The sequence below is a fragment of the Lathyrus oleraceus genome, chromosome 6 (genome assembly GCF_024323335.1).
Source record: "Lathyrus oleraceus cultivar Zhongwan6 chromosome 6, CAAS_Psat_ZW6_1.0, whole genome shotgun sequence".
Lineage (NCBI taxonomy): Eukaryota > Viridiplantae > Streptophyta > Magnoliopsida > Fabales > Fabaceae > Lathyrus > Lathyrus oleraceus.
In genome coordinates, this window is record NC_066584.1 from 223,354,443 (window position 1) to 223,366,110 (window position 11,668).

Here is an 11,668-nt window from a genome sequence, read left to right on the forward strand (position 1 = left end):
TGTGATAAAAAGAAATTAAAAATACTAAATATCAAAATTGACTCTCAAACTGAATTAATGATAAAAAAAAACATATATTACACCATACAACAAAAATAGTTTTATCATTTTTTTTTCTACTTTTTTTCTAACAATAACTCATTTAAAAAATTGTTAAAAAACATATTTCATACAAATAACAAATACAAATAACAAATTCTATGCATGAGCTTTTTAAGTGTCTTTTAAGTGAAAAATGATAATATAATAACTATAATTTCCATGCATGATTTCTTTTATAGAGTGTTAGATGGTACAAATGTAAACACAAAATAAGAAATTATCAAAGTTTATATTTTATTTAATATTTTCAAAATAAAAATGAAAGCATATATATTACAATAACTGAAATTTTTTCATAATTCAATCCTGTCACATTAATTTTTTATGAAGTAAGTTATTAAAATAATTATTATAGAGATTAATTACTATGTATTATCAATATAAAAAGTTATATACCGTCAATTTATCAATATCATTCTATTGCATTATTTTATAAATTATTAAAACAAAAATTAAACTTCTTTAAATATTCGACGTTTATAATTAACTAACTTAAAAAAAATTATACTATCAATACATTTCAATTAAATTCATTATTATATCCTACAATTTATAAAGAACATAAATATTTGTAATTAATTAACTAATTAAATTTAACCATACATCATACATTACATTAGTATATTTCTTATACTTAAAAGTAAAATATATTTTACATTGATTATATTTATATATAAAAACAAGACATAATTATAACTAATAAATAAATAAAAAATACTAGACAAATATTTATAATTAATATAATAAAAAAACACAATAAATATTTATGACTAATTATACTATAGACAAATACTTTTAATCAACACATAAAAACTACGGCACAAATATTTATCCTTGACTAATATATAATAAACAAGGATTGTCACTATATATAAATAATACAAAAAAATATTTTTAATATATATATAAAAAGAAATGAAACAATTTTTTTACTAACACATAGAAAACACTAAATAAGTATTTGAATCAAAAAGTTAAATCCCCTTTATATTTTCAAATTGTATTTTGATAATTTAATGAATGTATCAAAATTTCAATCATATTAACTACAATCATTTTATTGAAATATGTTAAATACATTTGATTTATTATATGAGGTGTGAAAATTTAGCAATGGCAGGATTCATGTCAACTCTGAATAATACTATTATAGTGAAAAACATTATACATTAGTCTTCGTTTTGATTTTGAAGGGTTGAATCCTAGAATTTCTTTTTTAAATATTCAGACTTTTAAAAAAAAATTCAAAAATACACATTTTTTCAAAAAAATTATAAAAATGGGCATTTTTTTGCCCTATTTTGTACTTGGGCGTCACCCTAGTTGGCGCCTACCCTTAAGGGTAGGGCAAGTCGCCACTAGGAGTGGTGCCTACACTCAAAAATTTTTTTTTTCTTAATATGTTTTTTTTTGAATTTTTTTTGAATTTTTTAATTTATATTTATTATAAATTATATTAATTTATATAAATAAAATTATTTACAATATATATATATATATATATATATATATATATATATATATATATATATATATATATATATATATATATATATATATATATTAATTTATATATATATTAATTTAATTTATAAGTAATTAATATTATTTATAAATTTTTGGAAAAAAAAAAATTTATATATGTGTAAATAAATATTTATATACATGTAAATTATATATATATATATATATATATATATATATATATATATATATATATATATATATATATATATATATATATATAAAGATATGATACACAATATCTTTAAAGATAAAGATAAAGATATAAAGATAATAAACACAATATTTTTATTTAAATAATACACAAGACAAATATTATAAAGATATGATTAAAATGCATTATTAATTTGGGATTTATCACATATGATGCGGTCCCTGGTACGATCCGCACGGGGGAGGTCTAACTACTCGCCTAGACGGTTCACGTGGTGGTGGTGCTTCCCTATTACCACCCCTAGTCCTAACGCGTCCCCTTGCCGTTTGCCGTTGTGGTTGGGTCGAAGTCTTTTCAGTGCTGTAGGAAAGACGGGTCCCCTCTGCGCCCTCAAAGCTTTGTCTCGGTGGGACAAACTGACTACTGTTGGGTGCGCCCTCGAAATGTGGTCTTTGGTAGTTTAGGGTTGAATCGGGTTGGCCAAAGAACAATGTTTGTTGTGGTGTGTAGTAGTCTTGTTGGTAATCCTCTTGTATACCTGTGTCGGGGCTAGGTGGAGGACTGGAAGAGCTCGGGACATTGTCGTGATGGAAGTGTTGGGATTGGTGGATGTGGGGGGATTGATATTGTGGTAGGTGTTGGGACTGTTGATGGTGGTGGGAATGTTGAGGTTGTGTTGGTAATCTTCATGGTATTGGGGTTGAGTTTGTGGTATGTAGTGTTGATTTGGTTGGGGGGTGGACATGTGTTGTGGTGGTTGTTGTTGGTAATACGGTGGTGGTGGTTGTTGGTAATAAGGTGGTGGTGGTTGTTGTTGGTAAAATGGTGGTGGTCGTTGTTGTTGGTAATACCGTGGTGGTTGTTGTTGTTGGGAATATTGTGGTGGTTGTTGTTGTTGGAAATATGGTTGTTGCATTTGGGGATCGTCCAAATAGAACGGGTCAGACACAATCATTTCTGGATTTGTATTTGCTCTACACCAATCCACATATTCCCTTGTCGGCTTCATTTCGTTGGGCGCCACCGGAAATTGTAGAACATAGTGGGCACGGTCTTTCCACATTTTACGAAACTCCTTAGGAAATTCCTTCCAATGTTGGGCATACCACTGGTGGCTGACTTTTTTTAGATGCCAAGGTTCCAAAGACATTTGGGGGCCTGGGATTTCTTGATGCATTCCAAATTGCAGCTTGACACGGTCACTTTGGTGCATCTCCACAGTGGTGAACCGCATTATGGCCGTTTTTGCTGTCCAAACAGCTGCATCTTCGGGGTTGGGTTGATGTTCCAATCCCAAATATGGCCTCCAAATAAACTACAAAGAAAAAAGCAAATATGTTATTTATTGAGAATGCATGATATTAATAAATTAGTTAGAAGATGAGTGATTTAGTGGTAATACATCTTGTGCTCGGAGACGATCCAAGAGTTGACGATAAAATATAATTTTATTTTTGGGGGTAAGACTGTAATCCAGTCCGGTTGTAATGAACCTAAACAAAAAAAGATAAATAATATTATTTACAAATATTTATAGAATAAATATACAAAATGAAATAACATCATAAATTTACCTAGTTGCGTAGGGGAAGGAGTAGACGTTAGGATTTTCTGGGGCTAGCCTCGGCAATCTCCACCACCCCCATGTTTGGAGCAAAAAAGCACATCCAGAAAATGTACAGTGGTCATTTTGTGCATTTTTACACAAAGAGCTATATAGGAATGCCAATACAGTAGAACCCCAACTATACGTGCTTATTCTATCAATGTCCTCGAGCAAACTCAAGTACATAAAGTTTATGTTATTTCCCGTGCCTTCGGGAAATAGCAAGTTCCCAAACAATAACATAATGTAAACCCGGGTTTTTATGACTTTTTCTTGTTCGGACGAATCCTCAGTCAAAGTTATGGAGTCGTGGTACAATTGGAGGCTCGATAGTTTAATACCCTGACCCCTTGCTTTTGCAGATCCCTCACCCTCGACCAGATCTACCCCCAACATTTGAACACATATTTCGTTGGGCTATTGAACATTTCCAGTCACAGGCTTACCATCTATTCTAAGACCCAAAAGCATGTACACGTCCTCTAGTGTGACGGTACATTCACCAGTTGGTAGGTGAAAAGTGTGTGTCTCTGGTCTCCAACGTTCACACAGAGCAAGAATAAATTTGACATCAATTGTGGCATTTACGACATGCATAACATGACCGAAACCCGCACGCTCTATGTAAGGTACGCACCATGGGTCTGGATAAGGCATAGGGTGTGAACGTTGACGAAATTTCTTGGGATCCTTTAAAAACAAACAATATAAACAATCATTAGATTGGACTTTTAAAAAACAAATTACAAACATACGAAAGAGGCAATGTTCAAGAAAAACTTACGAATGAGGCAATGTTTGCCCTAGTGCCTCTGTGTTCTTGGCCCATGGTAAGAAGAGACATGATTGCAATGTAGAACGAAGCTTGGTGGATGAGAAGTTTCGCCGGAGTTCTCTGAATAAAAGTGTTAGTGGTTGATGAAAACTTGCAAGAATGACCTTCTATTTATACTCATTTTCAAGTAGATTGAATATGCAAAAATGTGACAAGTGTAAGGCATGCGTGGGAATCTTGTGGCTAGGTGGATAGGTTGGCATGCATTGGTACAGATTAGGTTGCACTTGTCTTGTCTTGGGGAAGACTTGGTGGAACCTGATGATGCAAAGGTGTGACACGTGTAAGGCATGCGTGGGAATCTTGCAGAATAGGTGCAGGCTAGGTGGATAGGTTGGCATGCATTGGTACAGATTAGGTTGCACTTGTCTTGTCTTGGGGAAGACTTGGTGGAACCTGATGATGCAAATGTGTGACACGTGTAAGGCATGCGTGGGAATCTTGCAGAATAGGTGCAGGCTAGGTGGATAGGTTGGCATGCATTGGTACAGATTAGGTTGCACTTGTCTTGTCTTGGGGAAGACTTGGTGGAACCTGATGATGCAAAGGTGTGACACGTGTAAGGCATGCGTGGGAATCTTGCAGAATAGGTGCAGGCTAGGTGCAGGCTAGGTGGATAGGTTGGCACGCATTGGTACAGATTAGGTTGCACTTGTCTTGTCTTGGGGAAGACTTGGTGGAACCTGATGATGCAAAGGTGTGACAAGTGTAAGGCATGCGTGGGAATCTTGCAGAATAGGTGCAGGCTAGGTGCAGGCTAGGTGGATAGGTTGGCATGCATTGGTACATATTAGGTTGCACTTGTCTTGTCTTGGGGAAGACTTGGTGGAACCTGATGATGCAAAGGTGTGACACGTGTAACGCATGCGTGGGAATCTTGCAGAATAGGTGCAGGCTAGGTGGATAGGTTGGCATGCATTGGTACAGATTAGGTTGCACTTGTCTTGTCTTGGAGAAGACTTGGTGGATTCTGATGATGCAAAGGTGTGACACGTGTAAGGCATGCGTGGGAATCTTGCAGAATAAGTGCAGGCTAGGTGCAGGCTAGGTGGATAGGTTGGCATGCATTGGTACAGATTAGGTTGCACTTGTCTTGTCTTGGGGAAGACTTGGTGGAACCTGATGATGCAAAGGTGTGACACGTGTAAGGCATGCGTGGGAATCCTGCAAAATAGGTGCAGGCTAGGTGGATAGGTTGGCATGCATTGGTACAGATTAGGTTGCACTTGTCTTGTCTTGGGGAAGACTTGGTGGAACCTGATGATGCAAATGTGTGACACGTGTAAGGCATGCGTGGGAATCTTGCAGAATAGGGGCAGGCTAGGTGCAGGCTAGGTGGATAGGTTGGCATGCATTGGTACAGATTAGGTTGCACTTGTCTTGTCTTGGGGAAGACTTGGTGGAACCTGATGATGCAAAGGTGTGACACGTGTAAGGCATGCGTGGGAATCTTGCTTTGAATATTATTTTAGTACAACAGTTTTAGAAAGTTTAAATTGGTTTTTAATTCAATTTAGTTAATCAGGTTGTTTAAAATAAATAACTAAGCTTAAATAAGATTGAATATTATTTTAAACATATAATGGAAAAAAGAGGTAGTTTAGTACTGGAAGCGTGATATTAAGTATTGGAAGTTCAAGAAGTTTAACTTTTCGCTATGGAGTTATTCATTTTCAATTTGCACATGAAGACGAAGCTATTGTTGGTGCAAGCAAAGCTAAAGCCGAGAGAATAGGTGCATGTTAGGTGGTAGTGTTGCATGCAAAGGTGTGACACGTGTGAGGCATGCGTGGGAATCTTGCAGACTAGGTTCAGGCTTGGTGGTAGTGTTGGATGCAAAGGTGTGACACGTGTAAGGCATGCAGTAGTAGACGTGTCAAAATTATTACATGCATGCAGCTCCACGTGTAAGGCATGCAGTAGTAGACATTACTCTTGGGGAAGGATTGGTTGAAGACATGCATGCAAAGACTTGGTGGTAGTATAAATATTCACACACATTTTCACAAAGGTATTCACAATATCTTCATAGCAATCTTCAAAATATCTTCACAAAACCTTCACATAACATGACATCTTCATCACAATACAAAATCAAAGCTCACGTCAATGGTGAGACTTATGAATGTGATATGTCTGGCTTCCTATTTAGAAGCACCGAATGCACTCGTTTTTGTCTAAATAGAGGAGCTGACTTCTCTTATCTGAAAAAAAAGATTGAGTCCAAACTAAGACAAAACCCGTGTCCCAAATTTTTTATCAACAACCTTTTTTTTCCTGAAAATAACTCAGTCAAGTTTTATAAGTCATTGATTCAATATGACATGGAGGCACAATACATGTTTCGTAACCATGAGTATTTTGGTTACGAATATATAGTGTTGTACATTGTGTTGGAACAATTTCAACCAACTCAGAATATTCAGTCACAGGTTATTGATCCTGTGATTGATGACGAACAAGATGTTGAACACCACGTTGAAGACGATGTGGTTGATGATGCAGAAGACGTGGTTGATGACTTGGTGAACCGTGATTCCGAAGACGAAGACCAAGTTCAAATACCTATAGTGCAACGTTACTCACCGCCTGCGCACTTCACAACCCTTAACTTGGGCGAGGATGAGCCCTCATCAGATATGTTCTACAACCCATATATGAGGTCTGATGAGGAGTTAAAGAAGGGTGACCAATTTTGGACCAAGGAAGAGTGTCTGTTAGCAATAAAGAACTGGCACTTGAAAAACTGTGTTGACTACGATGTTAACAAATCAAATCCGGAAAGATACGTTATTGTATGCAAAAATCTGGAGTGTGGGTATAGGTTGATGGCATCGTACAAGAAGAAACATAATGCGTGGGTGATAGGGTCCATTTCTCAAGCTCACACTTGCGTCAACACAAACATGGCACAGGATCATCGCAAACTTAGCCATGATGTGATTTGCCATCCATATTACCTCTTGTTGAGGCTGACCCGTCACTCAAGGTCAAAACTATTATCTCCCATTGTGTGGCTGTTTTCAAATATACACCGTCATACAAAAAGGCTTGGTTAGCGAAAACCAAGGCAATTGAACTGGTATACGGTAATTGGGAGGAATCATACAAACAACTTCCGCGCTACCTGGCTGCGCTACATTTGTATTCACCTGGGACGGTTTCTATAATGGAGACCTTGCCGACACAATCCCCTGACGGAACTCGTCTAAAAGGTAATGGAATATTCCATAGACTTTTCTGGGCATTCCGTCCCTGCATCATCGGTTTCACATTCTGCAAACCACTTGTTCAAGTCGATGGAACTTGGCTGTATGGGAAATACAAAGGATCGTTACTCATGGCGGTCGCACAAGATGGAAACTCTAATATTTTCCCAATAGCCTTTGCATTGGTTGAAGGAGAAACGGCTGCTGCTTGGAGTTTCTTCCTTAAGAATCTCCGAACGCACGTGACTCCACAAGCTGGCATCTGTGTGATTTCTGACAGGCACGCTTCTATAGAAAGTGCATACAATAATCCAGCAAATGGTTGGCATGACCCCCCGCCTACGCATGTCTACTGCATCTGGCATATTGCTCAAAATTTTGTGCGGGAGTTCAAAGATAATTTCCTGAAGCAAAATTTGATAAACGCGGGGTATGCATTAAACCAACCTGGATTCCAATACTACCGCCGGGAAATAGTGTTGGCAAATTCTGATGCAGGGAGGTGGATCGATAATATCGACAGAGCAAAGTGGACTAGATCATACGACGATGGGGTGAGGTGGGGCCACATGACAACAAATCTTGTGGAATCAATGAATGGCGTCTTTAAGGGCATACGTAACCTCCCGGTAACCGCTTTGGTGAGTGCGACCTATTTTCGGATGGCAACATTGTTCGTAACAAGAGGGAAGCGCTGACATGAAGTGTTACAGACGAGTCAAGTATATAGTGATGCCTGCATAAAGTTTATGAGGCAGGAATCTGCCAAAGCCAGCAGCCATCGGGTTACGGAATTCGACCGCCATGGCCACACTTTTAGTGTCAAGGAAACAATTGGCCACAACCAGGGGCTGCCCAGACAAGAGTATAGGGTCCTAATACCAGACAGTTGGTGCGACTGTGGTCAAGGTTGTACACCAATCTACTTAACCCTAATTAGTGTCGCACTTGATTAATTAGTCTTATGGGGAATTAGGGTTTGAATTAGGTCATAACTACCAAACTCTAATTATAACCGATCAATAAACCCTAATTATAATTGATTAATTAACCTTAACATGATTAACCCTAATTCTCCCAAAAATTTATAAATAATATTAATTACTTATAAATTAAATTAATATATATATAAATTAATATATATATATATATATATATATATATATATATATATCTTGTAAATAATTTTATTTATATATATATGTATTAATATAATTTATAATAAATATAAATTAATAAATTAAAAAAAATTATAAAAAAAAACATATTAAAAAAAAAAAAAAGAATTTGAGTGTAGGCGCCACTCCTAGTGGCGACTTGCCCTACCCTTAAGGGTAGGCGCCAACTAGGGTGGCGCCTAAGTGCAAAATAGGGCAAAAAATGCCCATTTTTATAATTTTTTTGAAAAAATATGTATTTTTGGAAAAAATTTTATAAATCTGAATATTTAAAAAAAAATTCTGAATCCTAACTATCGCGTGTATGTATTGATTAAAATATTATAATACTTTTTATATAAACCTGTTCGACATGATGGATATTTTTCTAGTTTCATATGAAACTAAAATTTGAGTCATTCAAAGTTTTCCTCCTTTTCTTTTTGTACGTGAAAGAAAAAAAAAACTCAAAAATTTGTGTATAGGAAAAGGTATCATAAAATCATTTTATTTATAGAAAAAAGATAGTTAAAATGATGAAATATTTAAAATCACCTTACATATAAAAAAAGGTATTTGACGAAATATTTAAAATCATTTTACATATAAAAAAATATTGTTAAAATGATGAAATATTTAAAATTATATTTTAAGAATAATTATTCAAATTAAATTTTTATTTAAATTTTTTAAAATCTATTATGATTTTAAAATTTGACGGATATTATTTTTAAGTGCATATAATTATGTTCTAAAATTGTATCCTAATTTAAATATATCAATTAATTATATTTAGAAATTAATAAATTTATTACTGTTTTAAAAATGAAAAAGTGTATTAGCGACTTGTTTTAGTCATCAGTATCAAATTTTTCTGAATTGAAATTTGTATATAAATAAAAAGGAGAGGATGTATGAATGCAGCTATATATTAGGATACTAATGAATCATGTGCATGAAGCATAAGTAATAATTTGATCTTATTTCAGCAAAACAAATATTATATTATTTCATAGGAAGCTAAAAATAATTTGATCCTATTATATTAGCTAAAATTTATAAATTCTATAAAAGTATTTCTAAAATTTAAGCTTTTCAAAGTTTTCCTCCTTTTGTGCATGAAAGAAAAAAGCTGGAACATATCATAGATAAACAAGATCCTCTTGAAGATTCCTTTGTTATTGTTGTCTTTGGAGTGCTCAAACCAAAGTTGTTGCATGATTTCACTTTATTTCTGTAATTTGGTTTCTCTTTCTTAGGAAGATCTTGTATGCTTTTCACCCTTGCTAAAGAACCAAAAGACTGTGCTTTCCCTTGATAAAACATGGACAATCCTCTCCTGCAAATCAATGGAAAATTGAATAAAACAAGAAAGCATGCATCATGATTCATACATACATGAAATTGCTTACTTTTTTGGAAGATACTTTTTAGGAACATGGTTGAAGCGCTCTGATTGTTCATATGAAGAAAAAGACGAACACATTGATTCTTCTGTAATAAATTCATTGGATATTGAATCAGTCACATCATCATCATCATCCTCAACAATCCAATTGGAGTTACTTTTTCCATCCATGTTTGCTTGTAATGCGCGAAGAAGAAAATCTTTTATGGAGTAATTAAGTTTAAGAGATAATATATATATATATATATATATATATATAATATATATATATATATAGATATATATATATATATATATATATAGATATATATATATATATATATATATATATTATATATAATATATATATATATATATATATATATAGATAATATATATATATATATATATATATATATATAATATATATAATATATATAATATATATATATATATAATATATATATATATATATATTATATATATATATATATATATATATATATATATATATATATATATAATATATATATATATATATATATATACCACGGATGAATGAGCGAACATTTGGATAATATATTATTAGAATTAAATTTTGGTCACCGTCATAGCATGTTATATATGGTTTATAATTAATTGCCAAGATAAAGACTATACCGAGACAACAATTTGTTTACTCATCCTCTTAACAATATTAATTCCTCTTTATAAGTCTGTATTTTCAATTCTACAACCTAATTATTTATCATTAATTTATTTTACTTTAAACAAAATAAAATTAGTAAGAATAAAAAGATTTGTTACTTTATATACTTTATTTTAAAATAAATATATATGTAGTTTTTAATTGAGTTACATTTTAATAATATATAATACTCAATTTTATTTTCTCATATAAATTACATAGTTTTTTAAAGAATTTTTTTTTTTAAATATCCAAAAATTTAAAAAAAAATTCAAAAATACACCATTTTTCAAAATAATTACACAAATGGCCATTTTTGGCCAAAATTAACACCTAGGCGCCACCCTAGTTGGCGCCTACCCTTAATGGGTAGGGCAAGTCGCCACTAGGAGTGGCGCCTACACCCATTCCATTTTTTTTTTTTTTTTTTTTTTTTTTTTTTTTTTTAATTTATAAATTTATATTTTTTATTAATTATATTAATTTATATAACACATATATATAAATAAAATTATTTACAAGATATATATATATATATATATATATATATAATTATTATATATATATTAATTTATATATGTATATATTAATTTAATTTATAAGTAATAATATATTTGTAAATTTTTGGAAAAAAAATTAATTTATATACGTGTATATATATATATATATGTAAATTAATATATATATATGTAAATTAATATATATATATATATATATATATATATATATATATATATATATATATTATATATATATATATATATATATTATATATATATATATATATATATATATATATATATAATATATATATATATATATATATATATAATATATATATATATAAAGATATGATAGACAATATCTTTAAAGATAAAGATAAAGATATAAAGATAATAAACAGAAAATATTTTATTTAAATAATAGACAAGACAAATATTACAAAGATATGATTAATCACATATGATGCGGTCCCTGGTACGATCCGCACGGGGGAGGTCTAATT

General features: G+C 32.3%; 1 protein-coding gene across 1 annotated transcript; it reads right to left on the reverse strand.

Moving 5' to 3' along the window:
- Positions 1–9,682: 9,682 nt before the first annotated feature.
- Positions 9,683–10,166, reverse strand: LOC127094876 (protein OXIDATIVE STRESS 3). The gene is made up of 2 exons (XM_051033645.1): positions 10,000–10,166; positions 9,683–9,926 (listed from the first exon to the last, which is right to left on the reverse strand). The coding sequence occupies exons 1-2, from the start codon at positions 10,164–10,166 to the stop codon at positions 9,683–9,685; spliced, it is 411 nt and encodes a 136-aa protein (XP_050889602.1).
- Positions 10,167–11,668: the final 1,502 nt, after the last annotated feature.

What these genes read in the sequence shown, in the direction of transcription:
- LOC127094876 (XM_051033645.1), bottom strand. Translation starts at nt 10,166, where the DNA reads ATGGATGGAAAAAGTAACTCCAATTGGATTGTTGAGGATGATGATGAT. An exon ending in AAAAAGTATCTTCCAAAAAA is followed by an intron (nt 9,927 to 9,999) that starts GTAAGCAATTTC and finishes ATTGATTTGCAG; the next exon opens with GAGAGGATTGTCCATGTTTT.